Raw genomic sequence first — 19,442 nt, forward strand, 5'->3', positions numbered from 1 at the left:
ATACAAACCTGATATTTCCCAAAGAAGTTGGAAATATTTGCCAAAACATATTTGCACAACATTTGTTGGATGGGGAGAAAAGTAGGATATCTTTATAACGCAACTATAAGTTCAGAGCAAATTCCTTCTTGGCACTGCATTGACTCCAATCAATGTAAAGAAAATATGGTCTCTATGTTTTAGGGAGTGCAAGCATACTGCAGCACGGTGGCGGACTTACCATTAGGCAACTAAGGCAATTGCCTGGGGCCTCACACCATCAGGGGGCCTCGAGAACTTGGTATAATTTTGTTTAATAATACATTATTTCTGTTATCTTGCCTTCCTCTTCTGCTCGAGGCCCTCCCCCGCTCGTGAGTAATCTCTGATGTGGCAAATGGATCAGTTTCTGTTTTCTTCCTCTGGATTTGGTGCTAGCTTTTGATTAGGAAAATAGAAGACATGTAGGTGTCCCTATGACGCTCACAAGCCATGCAGGACACTTTAGAAGGGACTGTGACAAAACCGCAGTGGTGTAAAGTAACTAACTAAAAATACATGGGTGGGGCCTGCAAATCACAAAAAGCCAATTTATGCATGATCCGATAAAATCCAAACTTAATAGTGATACTAACAATCCACCCTAATAAAAATAGTACATTGCCAAAACAAACAAAACTCCCACTTCTTCCTTCTTTTAGTTCTCCATATTTCCCTTCTCAGACGCTAGGACCTGAGAAGGTGGTATGGCTTTTGCTAATATTCCATGAAACTCCTTTGCTGTGAAATCTTTCAGCCCCAGGAACCGCTACGCCGCAATCACAATGATTTCTATCTTCCCAGATCTTTTCTCCACCTTGGCAGTGCCATTTCTCACCATTGCGATGAAGGCCACAAAGTCCACATTTTTAACCTTTAAAATGTCAGGATGCCCTTGGTGTAAGACACTGCAGCCTGCAGTGAAGGCCTATCCACTACCATGGACTCTTCTGGTGCAACGTTCAAACCCTCAACCCTTTTCACAGCTTCTGCATATGAAATGCTCTGTACAACCCTGACTTTGGCCACCTCGTTCTCTTTTACCGTTGTGGGGCATTCTGAAGACGTGGCTTCATGATTCCCACCGCAATTACAACATGTCACATTTTCTACACTTTTATAACACATATGTTCTTTTCCACATATTGTACATTTCGGCTTCTCCCTTCCGCAAACACTTTATACAAGACCAAAAACTTTACAATGTTCACACTGCATTGTTCTTGGGATAAATGCTCTAACTCTGTAGGTAATATACCCTAACCGCACTTCATTAGGGAGAGACACCATTTCAAAGAACAAATTAACTCTTCAATTTTTCCCCATTCACCACACGTGCTTCAATCACTCCAGGAATATTTTTCATCTCTTCCCACGAAACGCCAGATATAACCCCCTTGAGGGGTGCCCTGTTCCGAAGAGACACACAACACTTCAAACTTATTAAATTGATTAAGACACAAACAATCTAAACAAGCCCGCCTCTCGTGATCCTCACAGACTTCACTTTACCCAGTACTCTCTCCACCAGTTTAGATAACTCAAATGGTTTCTTCAAGATTGGTACTCTGCTCAGCTGATCCTCATTAACAAACCGTACTCCTACTAGATACGAAGGGTCATTCTCATCACTGTACTCTACTTTGCTCCGTTTTCCTTTCTTTTGAACAATACTCAAATTCTCATTGATTCTACCGCCATCGTATTCAGATTCCACTTCATTATCCACTTCATTATCCGCTTCCGCCATCTTCCTTCCAATACCGCATGATGTGTGCCTCGCAAATTTTGTAACAATGAGTAGGGCTCCATATAATCAAATCAAATTGTATTGGTCACATACACGTGTTTAGCAGATGTTATTACGGGTGTAGCGAAATGCTTGCATTGACATGATTGGTTGAAGGTAGTTGGGGGTGGGAGGTCCTGTATAAACACAAATTCACTTTGACTACTACCTTCACAACAGCTCTGGGCTGCTCCGCAGATTGCAAGAAGTATGAATGCCCTGACTTCTGTAGAGGCCGTATCACCGTAAATGCTTTATAGCCAATGCAGAGAGGTCAGATTGACCATGAAGCGCCTTTAAATCTGACCGCTTTTCATAAACAAAGATGGTGTTCATAAATGTTGCAGGATTTGCAGGACATCTAATAAAAGAGCAGCTATTCATACAACAGTTATTCTTTGTCTTCTTATAAAGAATTTTAGACATTGCAATGCTTACTATATAAACACTTTCTTATTTACACGTTTAACCAAAGGCACGTTCCATAGAGGCATGTTGGCTCGGCACGCTGGTCTAAGGTCAGTTTTACGTTTTACCCCCCATTGCTAAAGGTGGGCTTGGCGAGTGTATACTGATCCTAGATCTGTAAGAGAAACCCGGAACGCTTAGCAGTAAATGACGCGATGACGTTATGAACAGTTCGCGCGTTCAGGGATACATTTGGCGCCACAGACACAACAACACTGAGGAAGCACTGTCACTGTAGAAGTGAGATTGTCCTCTCCGAATTCGCTTTGAAACGTACAGTTTCACCCTACATAGCTATAAACTCAGCTACAACATGACTAACATGCTGACAAAAGGAGCGATAGAGGTAGGTGGTGGCATTTTATGACATCCCAGAAAGCATACAAACAAAGTTTACCCAGCATCTGAATGCTTTGTTGAGTTAGCTAGCCACAATGCTAGCTAACTAGATATATTTTCCATCTGTCTTAAGCTGTTTTCTGCTCTTTCAACAGGCTCTAACCAAAGGCTCTAAGGATTTACAAAACCCCATACTTCAATTAGTGGTGAGTATGAATGTATGTTGTTGTGGAAGTAGCTAGCTAGCTCGCTCGCTAACTTTAGCGAACTGAAGTTAGCGAATTAACCGTAGTAAGTTAGGGCCAACTGTTGAAGAATGGCTATTGGCATTGTCAACAGTTAGCTAACTTGGACAGTATGGACCCATGTTTTAGAGACCAACATTTAAGACAAGGATATTCACCAAGATGGAAATACAGATTTGTACCACTGGCACTGCTAGATTTGTGACATGATTTCTACCGCACTCCTATATTCATATTCTTTCAGAACATCCGTAAAATTGATGGTGGCAGTGGACCAGCCCGCTTTCGTCTGATGATGAGTGATGGACAGCACTCAATGTCCTGTGAGTAGAACTATTCCAAATCCACTCCACCACCTGTTCAAAGTAACGTTACACACATAAATGGTTGTATGGCAGGAGGCAGGTGACCATGATAGGTAGCAAATACAAGCATTGCTTTGTGGTCGTGGCATGTAAAGAAAACGAAAGTTTTCTATTTGGATAATATATGCCAGTATTTTATGTTCATGCAAGGTTACAACTGTATTGAATATATATATATATATATATATATATATATATATATATATATATATATATATATTATAAAGTAAATGTAAAACCAAATTGTACATTTACATTTTAGTCATTTAGCAGACACTCATATCCAGAGCGACTTACAGTTAGTGGGTGCATACATTTATCATACTGAGGTAATATGTACTGTAGGTAGGTGTAAAGTGACTGCATAGATAATAAACAGCTAGTAGCAGCAGCATAAAAAAAGGGGGTCAATGCAAATAGTCTGGGTAGCCATTTGATTAACTGTTTAGCAGTCTAATGGCTTGGGGGTAGAAGCTGTTAAGGAGCCTCTTGGACCTAGACTTGGCGCTCAGGTACAGCTTGCCGTGCAGTAGCAGAGAGAACATTCTATGACTAGCGTAGCTATAGTCTTTGACAATTTTTAGGGCCTTCCTCTGACACTGCCTGGTATAGAGGTCCTGGATGGCAGGAAGCTTGGCCCCAGTGATGTACTGGGCCGTACGCACTACCCTCCGTAGCGCCTTGCGGTTGGATGCCGAGCAGTTGCCATACCAAGCGGTGATGCAACCAGTCAGGAGGCTCAAGGTATCAGTGTAAATTAAAGTCAAGGATATTCATAATGGAAATCATCAAAGAAGAAGAAAAAACATAAATAATTAATTTCTTCCTTTTAATTTTGCGAAGTTTAAGAAGTGTTGTGATTACCATACAAAGTCATAAAAGTTGGGAAATGCATATCATCATCTCTCAGACAAGACAGACTAGCACAAGCAATACTGCACTGCCAATGTTCTTGTTGGTCTGTCTTGTCCCTAACATCTCTCCTATCATCTATCTATCCCTCCTGTAGCATTCATGCTCTCCACTCAACTCAACCCAATGGCTGAGGACAACCAACTGGCCCCAAACTGTATCTGTCAGCTGAATAGGAACGTGACCAATGTCCTAAAGGATGGACGGTATGGTGCTTCTATCTTTTCATGTTTTCCTGCCTACAGAATGACAAACCCATTTCTAAACTTTTAGAGCTGTGAGGATGGACACACACACACACACAATGGATGTGCACATACCCACTTTTTGTTGTTGATTATCAACCATATGTTTAGTCTTTGGAATGTGATTTACAATGCAATTGTTAATTGCTGTTCTTCTGTTCAGGCTTGTGGTGGTCATATTGGACATGGAGGTGGTGAAGTCTGCTGATGAGGTGGCTGGAAAGATCGGAGAGCCCACGCCTTACGTGGAAGGCGAGTCTTCGACCCATACTCCATCACCATATCATAAGGCTTAGGGGGAGTGAAGATGAACAAATGTTTGAATCCAGACATGGATATAACCTACAATGTTGTTTGTGCAGCTTACTTGAATTTTTACCTTTCACTCCCTCACCTCCCTTGCAGGTCAGAGTAAAGCCCCACAGTCAGCCCCCAATCCCTCAGTCCACCCCCTGCAGCCCCAGAATGGAAATTATGGTAAACAACTCCAGATCACCCACTGTGCTTTTAAATCTAATGCCTTTTCACATCCTGTACCAGGAGTTGAATTGAGAGGTTGGGTCATTAATGGACTGTATTCTCAAGATAAATTCCTAATATTTTGCAGTGCCTTCGGAAGGTATTCAGACCCCTTGACTTTTTCCACATTTTGTTATGTTACAGCCTTAACCTAAAAATGGATTAAATAAAAAAAAAAATGTAATCAGCAATCTACACACAATACCCCATAATGACAAAGCGAAAACAGGTTTTTAGAAACACCTTATTTACATAAGTATTCAGACCCTTTGCTTTGAGACTTGAAATTGAGCTCAGGTGCATCCTGTTTCCATTGATCATCCTTGAGATGTTTCTACAACTTGGAGTCCACCTGTGGTAAATGCAATTGATTGGACATGATTTGGAAAGGCACACACCTGTCTATATAAGGTCCCACAGTTGACAGTGCATGTCAGAGCAAAAACCAAGCCGTGATGTTTAAGGAATTGTCCGTAGAGCTCTGAGACAGGATTGTGTCGAGGCACAGATCTGGGGAAAGGTACCCAAAAATGTCTGCAGCATTGAAGGTCCCCAAGAACACAGTGGCCTCCATCATTCTTAAATGGAAGAAGTTTGGAACCACCAAGTCTGGAGGAAACCTGGCACCATCTCTACGGTGAAGCATGGTGGTGGCAGCATCATGCTGTGGGGATGTTTTTCAGTGGCAGGGACTGGGAGACTAGTCAGGATCGAGGCAAAGATGAACGGAGCAAAGTACAGAGATCCTTGATGAAAACCTGTTCAGGACCTCAGACTGGGGCGAAGGTTCACCTTCCAACAGGACAACGACCCTAAGCACACAGACAAGACAACGCAGGAGTGGCTTCGGGACAAGTCTCTGAATGTCCTTGAGTGGCCCAGCCAGAGCCCGGACTTGAACCCGATCAAACATCTCTGGAGAGAACTGAAAATAGCTGTGCAGCAATGCTCCCCATCCAACCTGACAGAGCTTGAGAGGATCTGCAGAGGGGGATGGGAGAAACTCCCCAAATACAGGTGTGCCAAGCTTGTAGCGTCATACCCAAGAAGACTTGAGGCTGTAATTGCTGCCAAAGGTGCTTCAACAAAGTACTGAGTAAAGGGTCTGAATACTTATGTAAATGTATTGTGTGTGTATATACAGTGGGGGAAAAAAGTATTTAGTCAGCCACCAATTGTGCAAGTTCTCCCACTTAAAAAGATGAGAGAGGCCTGTAATTTTCATCATAGGTACACGTCAACTATGACAGACAAATTGAGGGGGGAAAAATCCAGAAAATCACATTGTAGGATTTTTAATGAATTTATTTGCAAATTATGGTGGAAAATAAGTATTTGGTCACCTACAAACAAGCAAGATTTCTTGCTCTCACAGACCTGTAACTTCTTCTTTAAGAGGCTCCTCTGTCCTCCACTCATTACCTGTATTAATGGCACCTGTTTGAACTTGTTATCAGTATAAAATACACCTGTCCACAACCTCACAGTCACACTCCAAACTCCACTATGGCCAAGACCAAAGAGCTGTCAAAGGACACCAGAAACAAAATTGTAGACCTGCACCAGGCTGGGAAGACTGAATCTGCAATAGGTAAGCAGCTTGGTTTGAAGAAATAAACTGTGGGAGCAATTATTAGGACATGGAAGACATACAAGACCACTGATAATCTCCCTCGATCTGGGGCTCCACACAAGATCTCACCCCGTGGGGTCAAAATGATCCCAAGAACGGTGAGCAAAAATCCCAGAACCACACGGGGGGACCTAGTGAATGACCTGCAGAGAGCTGGGACCAAAGTAACAAAGCCTACCATCAGTAACACACTACGCCGCCAGGGACTCAAATCCTGCAGTGCAAGATGTGTCCCCCTGCTTAAGCCAGTACATGTCCAGGCCCGTCTGAAGTTTGCTAGAGTGCATTTGGATGATCCAGAAGAGGATTGGGAGAATGTCATATGGTCAGATGAAACCAAAATAGAACTTTTTGGTAAAAACTCAACTCGTTGTGTTTGGAGGACAAAGAATGCTGAGTTGCATCCAAAGAACACCATACCTACTGTGAAGCATGGGGGTGGAAACATCATGCTTTGGGGCTGTTTTTCTGCAAAGGGACCAGGACGACTGATCCGTGTAATGGAAAGAATGAATGGGGCCATGTATCGTGAGATTTTGAGTGAAAACCTCCTTCCATCAGCAAGGGCATTGAAGATGAAACGTGGCTGGGTCTTTTCAGCATGACAATGATCCCAAACACACCGCCCGGGCAACGAAGGAGTGGCTTCGTAAGAAGCATTTCTAGGTCCTGGAGTGGCCTAGCCAGTCTCCATATCTCAACCCCATAGAAAATCTTTGGAGGGAGTTGAAAGTCTGTGTTGCCCAGCGACAGCCCCAAAACATCACTGCTCTAGAGGAGATCTGCATGGAGGAATGGGCCAAAATACCAGCAACAGTGTGTGAAAACCTTGTGAAGACTTACAGAAAACGTTTGACCTGTGTCAAAATCCTACAATGTGATTTTCTGGATTTTTTTTCCTCATTTTGTCATGACGTGTACCTATGATGAAAATTACAGGCCTCTCTCATCTTTTTAAGTGGGAGAACTTGCACAATTGGTGGCTGACTAAATACTTTTCCCCCCCACTGTATATATACAGTGGGGAGAACAAGTATTTGATACACTGCCGATTTTGCAGGTTTTCCTACTTACAAAGCATGTAGAGGTCTGTAATTTTTTATCATATGTACACTTCAACTGTGAGAGACGGAATCTAAAACAAAAATCCAGAAAATCACATTGTATGATTTTGAAGTAATTAATTTTGCATTTTATTGCATGACATAAGTATTTGATCACCTACCAACCAGTAAGAATTCTGGCTCTCACAGACCTGTTAGTTTTTCTTTAAGAAGCCCTCCTGTTCTCCACTCATTACCTGTATTAACTGCACCTGTTTGAACTCGTTACCTGTATAAAAGACACCTGTCGACACACTCAATCAAACAGACTCCAACCTCTCCACAATGGCCAAGATCAGAGAGCTGTGTAAGGACATCAGGGATAAAATTGTAGACCTGCACAAGGCTGGGATGGGCTACAGGACAATAGGCAAGCAGCTTGGTGAGAAGGCAACAACTGTTGGCGCAATTATTAGAAAATGGAAGAAGTTCAAGATGACGGTCAATCACCCTCGGTCTGGGGCTCCATGCAAGATCTCACCTCGTGGGGCATCAATGATCATGAGGAAGGTGAAGGAACAGCCCAGAACTACACGGCAGGACCTGGTCAATGACCTGAAGAGAGCTGGGACCACAGTCTCAAAGAAAACCATTAGTAACACATTACGCCGTCATGGATTAAAATCCTGCAGCGCACGCAAGGTCCCCCTGCTCAAGCCAGCGCATGTCCCGTCTGAAGTTTGCCAATGACCATCTGGATGATCCAGAGGAGGAATGGGAGAAGGTCATGTGGTCTGATGAGACAAAAATAGAGCTTTTTGGTCTAAACTCCACTCGCTGTGTTTGGAGGAAGAAGAAGGATGAGTACAACCCCAAGAACAATAATCCCAACCGTGAAGCATGGAGGTGGAAACATCATTCTTTGGGGATTCTTTTCTGCAAAGGGGACAGGACGACTGCACCGTATTGAGGGGAGGATGGATGGGGCCATGTATCGTGAGATCTTGGCCTATAACCTCCTTCCCTCAGTAAGAGCATTGAAGATGGGTCGTGGCTGGGTCTTCCAGCATGACAATGACCCGAAACACACAGCCAGGGCAACTAAGGAGTTACTCCGTAAGAAGCATCTCAAGGTCCTGGAGTGGCCTAGCCAGTCTCCAGACCTGAACCCAATAGAACATCTTTGGAGGGAGCTGAAAGTCCGTATTGCCCAGCGACAGCCCCGAAACCTGAAGGATCTGGAGAAGGTCTGTATGGAGGAGTGGGCCATAATCCCTGCTGCAGTGTGTGCAAACCTGGTCAAGACCTACAGGAAACGTATGATTTCTGTAATTGCAAACAAAGGTTTCTATACCAAATATTAAGTTCTGCTTTTCTGATGTATCAAATACTTATGTCATGCAATAAAATGCAAATGAATTACTTAAAAATCATACAATATGATTTTCTGGATTTTGTTTTAGATTCCGTCTCTCACAGTTGAAGTGTACCTATGATAAAAATTACAGACCTCTACATGCTTTGTAAGTAGGAAAACCTGCAAAATCGGCAGTGTATCAAATACTTGTTCTCCCCACTGTGTGTGTGTGTATGTATGTGTGTGTGTGTGTATATATATATATATATATATATATATATATATATGAATTTGTGTTTAAATTGTCATTATGGAGTATTGTTTGTAGATCGATGGGGGGGAACAATTTAATCAATTTTAGAATAATGCTGAAAGCTAACAAAATGTGGAAAAGGTCGAGGGGTCTGAATACTTTCCCAAGGCACTGTATATTTATTCCTAGTGGTTTCGAAGGTTACAAAGCGGTTATTTCCTTGGTTTCTAGTAGATGGCAGCATTTATGCAAAACGGACAAATCTTGGTTAAAATCCTCAGATCTACTGAACATGACACTGCTACTGTTTTTGTCAGAACGCTTAGCTAAAAAACATTTGCCTCTTGGGTATATGCAGTCATCTGTAATGTTATACTGATCTTACTAAGATGGTAGTTGACCCATGTGATGCTGTTAAGGACAAAATACTAGGTCTGTATTCTGTCTCTTTGTTGCAATAAGCCATTAAAATCAGTCTTAGAGTAAAGGTATAAAACAGACATGCTGCTGTACGTCACACTGGTTATTATTTCCAGGTGTCCAGATGTGCTCGTCAGTCAGACTGTAAATCTGGTTTTGAATTGGATATGATATGAATATACTGTAGTATTGACTTAAGGGTTTCAACACCTTACATTTACTTCATCTAGCAGATGCTCTTATCCAGAGCGACTTACAGTAGTGAGTGCATATGTTTTAATACTTTTTTCATACTGGTCCCCCATGGGAATCGAACCCACATCCCTGGCGCTGGAAGCGCCATGCTCTTCCAACTGAGCTACACGGGACTAACTTAATCTTAATTTCGACAGTTCCCTTTTCATCAAGTAATTAGGTAAGCACTTGGTTATAATTAGTACTGAAATAAAATGGTAATCATGCCATGATGAGAGATGGTATGTGATGGGTAGCCTAATTATCAATAATAGTAAGCTACTGACATTGATTCCAAAATATACATATATTTAGTTAGTCTACTTGAATTTGGCATTTGTTTTATTTTTTACAAATGCTCACTAAATAGCTCTAAGAGGAAAAGGGTGCAGGTAATTAAATTAATGCCTAATTCTAAGTTCATGTTTATCATCTCTCATTACCCATCTCTTGTGACATATAACCATTTCTAATCATTACACAGTACAAATGTTTAACCAGTTATTTCATGAAAATATGCAGGGCTATAGGAAATATTTCTTAGTGCTAACCTACAGTATTGTATGGCATTTTGTGAACCATGACAGATGAACTCTTAGCCCAATATATGGCTTCAGAAGCTTATATCATTTTATGGTCAGGGTCGTAGGTATTCATCCCACTAATCTGGTGTCAGGGAATTGAAGTAGTGATGGTGAGCTTCATCCTCCTCATCAGCACAGTTATTATTGTTAAGTTGTGTGGCTGTGCTGCTGGATCTGGGGGCTTAATTACTAGAAATGCAGTGGTTGGCAAAGTGGACACTTTGAACTGTAATCCACAGTGTGAGGCGCACACAAATCAAATGTGCAGCTAGCGCTTGTCCGAACAGAGAAACCTCAAAGTCAGGCCGCATGCACCAATCTCCTGTGGGAAGAGCAGCTTTGGTTTGTTATTTCACACTTCTGTCTGCTTTGAGTCTGTGATACGTGAATGAATCATCATCTCTCTCTCTCTCACTGAAACACCATCTCACAGACTCACAAGTTAGTTGGTCTTGGGGGGTTTGTCTCCTCTCTCCTATCCCAAACATACAGCAATAAATCCACTACTCTTCCTGATTTAAGTTTTTCTGTTATGTGAGACTACTCTCATGAAGTGAGATAATTACAGTGATCAAGGAGTTGCTATCCAAATATATATATATATTTTTTAAATTCAGCCCTGATGCATTATGGATGTCTATTCTGTTGAGTTTGCCACTCTATCACTGCTGTCTATATGCACCAATAGCTCCCCTGTTGTCTTTTTCATTTCCCTATCTATCATAAGGCTCCATGAACAAAGGTCCCAGCAGAGAGTTTGGGGGGAAGAAGGCCATGCCTCCGTCTGCCATGCCCAGCACTCCTGGGGGATCCTCCAAAGTCGTGCCCATCGCCAGCCTCAACCCCTACCAGTCAAAGTGAGTGGTCTTCTTATACCCGTCTATGGTTGCGTCCCAAATAGCACCGTATTCCCTATATAGTGTACTACTTTAAAGTAGTGCACTATATAGGGAACATATTGCCTTTTGGGATGCATCCTATCATTTTGACGACCATCTCAAACAGCATGATCTCTTGCCCATATGTTTACTCTTGAGTCATAGAATGGTCATAATGATGGTCTGATTTGTATGTGGGGATGTGTTTGTGTGATTTATTCCATAGATAGTTGGTCAAGGTATTTTCAAGGAGTAGAGGTTCATCCAACAACAAGATAAACATTGTTTATTTTCTGTCAGGTGGACCATCCGAGCCCGTGTCACCAACAAGAGCGGCATCCGCACCTGGAGCAACTCTCGTGGGGACGGCAAGCTGTTCTCCATGGAGATTGTGGATGAGAGTGTGAGTAACCCTTTCTGTTTGCATTTTCTCATGTTGCCGTGTTGGATCGCGTGGAGCTAGTCCGTAGCTGACTGTGTTGTGTGTTGATGCAGGGCGAGATCCGAGTGACTGCCTTTACCCAGGAGGTGGACAAGTTCTACAGCATCATCGAGACTGGCAAGGTGAGATGAACTGCCTCCTATTAATGATGCTTATCCACCATATGTCTGTCACTTTGGCAGATTTGGGTCAACTGAGTAATCAATCTCAATGTGCTATTGCCAATACTTTTTGATTTGTACAATGTGCTGAATTGGATATAATATGATTTGATATAAAGATAAAAATCTGAGATAATGAATGATTCTCTCCAAAATGAGTCACAGGACAGTAGCAAGGCTTTATTTAGCTCCTACATCAGTATTCAGGTGAAATGAATCCTGTGCCCAAATCTATTTTAGATTTAAGCCTTATTTGATCCATGTCCAGGTGTTCTACATCTCCAAGGGATCACTGAAGATCGCCAACAAGCAGTACTCGTCCCTGAAGAATGACTATGAGATGACCCTGAATGGAGAGTCCACCATCATCCCCTGTGAGGACACCCAGGACGTACCCATGGTGCAGTGCAACTTCGTCTCCATCGCCGACCTGGAGGCCCGAGAAAAGGACGCCATTTTGGGTAAGGCGCAGGTGTACCAAGGGAGGAGTGAAGGGGATAGGTGGTCCAGGCAGGGCTGGCGGGGCGTGATAACCATAATTAATAACATACTTAATAATAAGCTATCATGGGGATAGCTGCAAAAGAGTGGTAGGGTAGTGTAGGGGAGATGGATGCTACGGCGATAGCGGGTTGCGGTGGGGTGGTTGAGGTAATTATAAGAGCAGAGATAAAAGTAATTAATAATGCTGATGACAGTAGTGGCCTGTGGCGCAGATTGACTTTGGGCCCTATGGCGGAGTCCGGTGAGCAGAGGAGAAAACACTGTCACTGGTAAAAGGAGTCGGTAATAAGAAGCCATAGTCGGCATCCCAAATGGCACTCTAGTCCCTATATAGTGCAATACTTTTGACCAAGGCCTATATGGCTTCGGTCAAAAGTAGTGCACTATGTAGAGAATAGGATGCCATTTGGGACACATCCCTAGTTGTAATGATGTTAATAGACTTAGTGCAGCTTGTAGTGTAGCTGTAGAGTCATTTGTCTTCCGGACCAGCAGGCGTCAGCCCAGCCAGCCCTGTGATGTTGAAGATATCTTCTTAATCATGCTTAAATGAGTTGTAACCTAACAAAGACTGGATGAAAGGGTTAATTAAGATGGCAGAGAGTATAGGCTACTCCCAAATGACACCCTATTCCCTATATAGTGCACTACTTTTGACCAGAGGGCCCATTTGGGATGTAACCATAGAACTGTAATGTTGCTGATAACGTCTCATTTGCTTTGGCCCCCTTGCAGGGGTAAATGGCTATGCATCAGCTCACCTTGATAGAAGCAGGTTAACATGAATCTATACTCAGGATAAATTAAATGAGCAACAACATCCATTTTGTTTTATTTTTGTTTCCCATTCCTATACATACAGTACCAGTCAAACATTTGGACATACCTACTCATTCAAGGGTTTTTCTTAATTTTTACTATTTTCTACATTGTACAATAATAGTGAAGACATCAAAACTATGAAATAACACATATGGAATCATGTAGTAACCAAAAAAGTGTTAAACAAATGAAATGAGATTCTTCAAATAGCCACCCCATGCCTTGATGACAGCTTTGCACACTCTTGGCATTCTCTCAACCATCTTCACCTGGAATGCTTTTCCAACAGTCTTGAAGGAGTTCCCACATATGCTGAGCACTTGTTGGCTGCTTTTCCTTCACTCTGCCGTCCGACTCATCCCAAACCATCTCAATTGGGTTCAGGTTGGGGATTGTGGAGGCCAGGTCATCTGATGCATCACTCCATGACTCTCCTTCTTGATAAAATAGCCCTTACACATCCTGGATGTGTGTTGGGTCATTGTCCTGTTTAAAATCAAATGATAGTCCCACTAAGCCCAAACCAGATGGGATGGCGTATCGCTGCAGAATGCCGTGGTAGCCATGCTGGTTAAGTGTGCCTTGAATTCTAAATAAATGACAGACGGTGTCACCAGCAAAGCACCCCCACACCATAACACCTCCTCCTCCATGCTTTACGGTGGGAACTACACATGCGGAGATCATCCGTTCACCCACACCGCGTCTCACAAAGACACAGCGGTTGGAACCAAAAATCTCAAATTTGGACTCCAGACCAAAGGACTAATGTCCATTGCTCGTGTTTCTTGGCCCAAGCAGGTCTCTTCCTCTTATTGGTGTCCTTTAGTAGTGGTTTCTTTGCAGCAATTCGACCATGAAGGCCTGATTCACACAGTTTCCTCTGAACAGTTGATGTTGAGATATGTCTGTGACTTGAACTCTGTGAAGCATTTTTTTGGGCTGCAATTTCTGAGGCTGGTAACTCTAATGAACTTATCCTCTGCAGCAGAGGTAACTCTTGGTCTTCCATTCCTGTGGCGGTCCTCATGAGAGCCAGTTTCATCCTAGCGCTTGATGGTTTTTGCGACTGCACTTGAAGAAACTTTCAAAGTTCTTGACGTTTTCCGTATTGACTGACCTTCATGTCTTTAAGTAATGATGGACTGTCGTTTCTCTTTGCTTATTTGAGCTGTTCTTGCCATAAGATGGACTTGGTCTTTTACCAAATAGGGCTATCTTCTGTATACCACCCCTACCTTGTCACAACACAACTGATTGTCTCAAATGCATTAAGAAGGAAAGAAATTCCACAAATTAACTTTTAAGAAGGCACACCTGTTAATTGAAATGCATTCCAGGTGACTACCTCATGAAGCTGGTTGAGAGAATGCCAAGAGTGTGCAAAGTTGTCATCAAGGCAAAGGGTGGCTATTTGAAGAATCTCAAATATATTTTAATTTGTTTAACACTTTGTTGGTTACTACATGATTCCATATGTGTTATTTAATAGTTTTGATGTCTTCACTATTATTCTACAATGTAAAAAATAGTAAAAATAAAGAAAAACCCTTAAATGAGTAGGTGTGTCCAAACTTTTGACTGGTAGTGTGTGTGTATGTATGTATGTATGTATGTATGTATGTATGTTTGTATGTTTGTATATGTGTATACAGTGGGGGAAAAAAGTATTTAGTCAGCCACCAATTGTGCAACTTCTCCCACTTAAAAAGATGAGAGAGGCCTGTAATTTTCATCATAGGTACACGTCAACTATGACAGACAAAATGAGGGAAAAAAATCCAGAAAATCACATTGTAGGATTTTTTATGAATTTATTTGCAAATTATGGTGGAAAATAAGTATTTGGTCAATAACAAAAGTTTCTCAATACTTGTTATATACCCTCTGTTGGCAATGACACAGGTCAAACGTTTTCTGTAAGTCTTCACAAGGTTTTCACACACTGTTGCTGGTATTTTGTCCCATTCCTCCATGCAGATCTCCTCTAGAGCAGTGATGTTTTGGGGCTGTCGCTGGGCAACACGAACTTTCAACGCCCTCCAAAGATTTTCTATGGGGTTGAGATCTGGAGACTGGCTAGGCCACTCCAGGACCTTGAAATGCTTCTTACGAAGCCACTCCTTCGTTGCCCGGGCGGTGTGTTTGGGATCATTGTCATGCTGAAAGACCCAGCCACGTTTCATCTTCAATGCCCTTGCTGATGGAAGGAGGTTTTCACTCAAAATCACATGATACATGGCCCCATTCATTCTTTCCTTTACACGGATCAGTCGTCCTGGTCCCTTTGCAGAAAAACAGCCCCAAAGCATGATGTTTCCACCCCCATGCTTCACAGTAGGTATGGTGTTCTTTGGATGCAACTCAGCGTTCTTTGTCCTCCAAACACGACAAGTTCTATTTTGGTTTCATCTGACCATATGACATATGACATTCTCCCAATCCTCTTCTGGATCATCCAAATGCACTCTAGCAAACTTCAGATGGGCCTGGACATGTACTGGCTTAAGCAGGGGGACACGTCTGGCACTGCAGGATTTGAGTCCCTGGCGGCGTAGTGTGTTACTGATGGTAGGCTTTGTTACTTTGGTCCCAGCTCTCTGCAGGTCATTCACTAGGTCCCCCCGTGTGGTTCTGGGATTTTTGCTCACCGTTCTTGTGATCATTTTGACCCCACGGGGTGAGATCTTGCGTGGAGCCCCAGATTGAGGGAGATTATCAGTGGTCTTGTATGTCTTCCATTTCCTAATAATTGCTCCCACAGTTGATTTCTTCAAACCAAGCTGCTTACCTATTGCAGATTCAGTCTTCCCAGCCTGGTGCAGGTCTACAATTTTGTTTCTGGTGTCCTTTGACAGCTCTTTGGTCTTGGCCATAGTGGAGTTTGGAGTGTGACTGTTTGAGGTTGTGGACAGGTGTCTTTTATACTGATAACAAGTTCAAACAGGTGCCATTAATACAGGTAACGAGTGGAGGACAGAGGAGCCTCTTAAAGAAGAAGTTACAGGTCTGTGAGAGCCAGAAATCTTGCTTGTTTGTAGGTGACCAAATACTTATTTTCCACCATAATTTGCAAATAAATTCATTAAAAATCCTACAATGTGATTTTCTGGATTTTTTTTCTCAATTTGTCTGTCATAGTTGACGTGTACCTATGATGAAAATTACAGGCCTCTCTCATCTTTTTAAGTGGGAGAACTTGCACAATTGGTGGCTGACTAAATACTTTTTTTCCCCACTGTATGTATGTGTGTGTGTGTGTATATATATATGCCATTTAGCAGACGTGTTTATCCAAAGCAACTTACGGTACGTGCATACATTTGTATTATATTTTGCTCCACGGGAATCAAACCCACAACCTTAGCCATGCTTGTGCCAAGCTCTACCAACTGAGCCAGACAGGACCACAGAGGCTAGGGGTTAGGGTTAGCCAGTGGTAGCTGGTGAAGGGAGAAACCGGAGGATGGGCTCATTGTAATACATAGTTATATGGAATGGAATGAGGAATGGTATCAAACATGAAATAAAACATCTGTCATTAATGATCTAGAATGAATGTACATTTGAAATAGAGTGCAGTGTCATCATTTGCAGTCTCTTTTGGGACCCTGTCACATACATAACACAAAATGTTCCTGTAGTGTTATGAAAAGGCTAATATTTTATATAATTTTTGAGGTATACAATCCTCTAATTCACAATGAAAATAAAGATTTTCAAATAATGAATTGTAAAGGCATTTTCTAGCACATTTTGCATTTTTGGTTGGTTAACACGGGACCCACGAGTGCACTTTGATAGCCTATGCGATACCTATTCAAGATAATGGTGATTTCTTGACTCTTTTGAGGTACACTACATTTTCAGATGACTATAAAAGTATTATGATGAAGTTTGGTGAAATATTTCATATATATATATATATATATATATAAACACAGTGGGGGAAAAAAGTATTTAGTCAGCCACCAATTGTGCAAGTTCTCCCACTTAAAAAGATGAGAGAGGCCTGTAATTTTCATCATAGGTAAACGTCAACTATGACAGACAAATTGAGAGAAGAAAATCCAGAAAATCACATTGTAGGATTTTTAATGAATTTATTTGCAAATTATGGTGGAAAATAAGTATTTGGTCACCTACAAACAAGCAAGATTTCTGGCTCTCACAGACCTGTAACTTCTTCTTTAAGAGGCTCCTCTGTCCTCCACTCGTTACCTGTATTAATGGCACCTGTTTGAACTTGTTATCAGTATAAAAGACACCTGTCCACAACCTCAAACAGTCACACTCCAAACTCCACTATGGCCAAGACCAAAGAGCTGTCAAAGGACACCAGAAACAAAATTGTAGACCTGCACCAGGCTGGGAAGACTGAATCTGCAATAGGTAAGCAGCTTGGTTTGAAGAAATCAACTGTGGGAGCAATTATTAGGAAATGGAAGACATACAAGACCACTGATAATCTCCCTCGATCTGGGGCTCCACGCAAGATCTCACCCCGTGGGGTCAAAATGATCACAAGAACGGTGAGCAAAAATCCCAGAACCACACGGGGGGACCTAGTGAATGACCTGCAGAGAGCTGGGACCAAAGTAACAAAGCCTACCATCAGTAACACACTACGCCGCCAGGGACTCAAATCCTGCAGTGCCAGATGTGTCCCCCTGCTTAAGCCAGTACATGTCCAGGCCCATCTGAAGATAGCTAGAGTGCATTTGGATGATCCAGAAGAGGATTGGGAGAATGTCATATGGTCAGATTAAACCAAAATATAACTTTTTGGTAAAAACTCAACTTGTCGTGTTTGGAGGACAAAGAATGCTGAGTTGCATCCAAAGAACACCATACCTACTGTGAAGCATGGGGGTGGAAACATCATGCTTTGGGGCTGTTTTTCTGCAAAGGGACCCGGACGACTGATCCGTGTAAAGGAAAGAATGAATGGGGCCATGTATCGTGAGATTTTGAGTGAAAACCTCCTTCCATCAGCAAGGGCATTGCAGATGAAACGTAGCTGGGTCTTTCAGCATGACAATGATCCCAAACACACCGCCCGGGCAACGAAGGAGTGGCTTCGTAAGAAGCATTTCAAGGTCCTGGAGTGGCCTAGCCAGTCTCCAGATCTCAACCCCATAGAAAATCTTTGGAGGGAGTTGAAAGTCCGTGTTGCCCAGCGACAGCCCCAAAACATCACTGCTCTAGAGGAGATCTGCATGGAGGAATGGGCCAAAATACCAGCAACAGTGTGTGAAAACCTTGTGAAGACTTACAGAAAACGTTTGACCTGTGTCATTGCCAACAAAGGGTATATAACAAAGTATTGAGAAACTTTTGTTATTGACCAAATACTTATTTTCCACCATAATTTGCAAATAAATTCATTAAAAATCCTACAATGTGATTTTCTGGATTTTTTTCCTTCTCATTTTGTCTGTCATAGTTGACGTGTACCTATGATGAAAATTACAGGCCTCTCATCTTTTTAAGTGGGAGAACTTGCACAATTGGTGGCTGACTAAATACTTTTTTCCCCCACTGTAAACACTCTTTTTTCACAGCGTCACATCCATAACGGTCAATGTTCCTCTCTAAAGTATATATGAAAATGTTAATATTTTCATCATTGTTGTTTTTGTGTGTAGCCAAGCCTTCCTTTCAAAGTCTGTTAATATTTTACCCTAAGACTTTGAGATGCATAGACTTTGCCGAAGTGTCTGTTCTCCCAAAAATGCCTGTCCATTTCCGTCACGTCCACAATGCAAGTTCTGTTGTTCCGTTACTTCAAACTGGTATTATTTAGAACTTTGTAATTTTGTGTCTACACTTCCCCTATAAGGTTCTACAAAAATACACATTAACATTTTCATTGATGCTTGATAAGTAATTTTTTTGTGTGCAAATCCATAACGCTGGAATTGCCCTGTCCATCCCAGTCCAAACAATCCTCTCAAGTTCCAAAACTGAAAACTGTTTAGATTACATAAAGGAGAGTTGACTGCTTTCAGTTCATGTAAAAAATAAAATAATTGCAGAGTTTCAAGGTTTTCTTCAGACAGTGACAATATAAACAATGTATAGCCTACATCCGTCAGGCTGGGAGAGACTGATGAGAGGCTGTGTTAGAGCATCACGCTGACTGATCTATAAATAATTATTTACATTTGAGCTCTCATCCAGAGTGACTTACAGGAGCAATTAGGGTTAA

General features: G+C 42.1%; 1 protein-coding gene across 3 annotated transcripts in view; it reads left to right on the forward strand.

Moving 5' to 3' along the window:
- The first annotated feature begins 2,472 nt into the window (after positions 1-2,472).
- The window catches only part of LOC121567972 (replication protein A 70 kDa DNA-binding subunit), a 46,292-nt gene continuing 29,322 nt past the window's right edge, over positions 2,473-19,442 (forward strand). For 2 of the 3 annotated variants that reach the window (XM_041878398.2, XM_041878400.2), the window contains exons 1-10: positions 2,473-2,621; positions 2,770-2,820; positions 3,104-3,182; positions 4,234-4,342; positions 4,545-4,633; positions 4,787-4,858; positions 11,152-11,281; positions 11,603-11,705; positions 11,798-11,866; positions 12,174-12,366. In XM_041878398.2, the coding sequence (XP_041734332.2) occupies positions 2,589-2,621; positions 2,770-2,820; positions 3,104-3,182; positions 4,234-4,342; positions 4,545-4,633; positions 4,787-4,858; positions 11,152-11,281; positions 11,603-11,705; positions 11,798-11,866; positions 12,174-12,366 (928 nt within the window). In that variant the 5' untranslated portion in view covers positions 2,473-2,588. The remainder of the gene's footprint in view (positions 2,622-2,769; positions 2,821-3,103; positions 3,183-4,233; positions 4,343-4,544; positions 4,634-4,786; positions 4,859-11,151; positions 11,282-11,602; positions 11,706-11,797; positions 11,867-12,173; positions 12,367-19,442) is intronic. The other variant, XM_041878399.2, reaches the window with a different exon arrangement.

The sequence above is a fragment of the Coregonus clupeaformis genome, chromosome 6 (assembly GCF_020615455.1).
Source record: "Coregonus clupeaformis isolate EN_2021a chromosome 6, ASM2061545v1, whole genome shotgun sequence".
NCBI classification, from domain to species: Eukaryota; Metazoa; Chordata; class Actinopteri; order Salmoniformes; family Salmonidae; genus Coregonus; species Coregonus clupeaformis.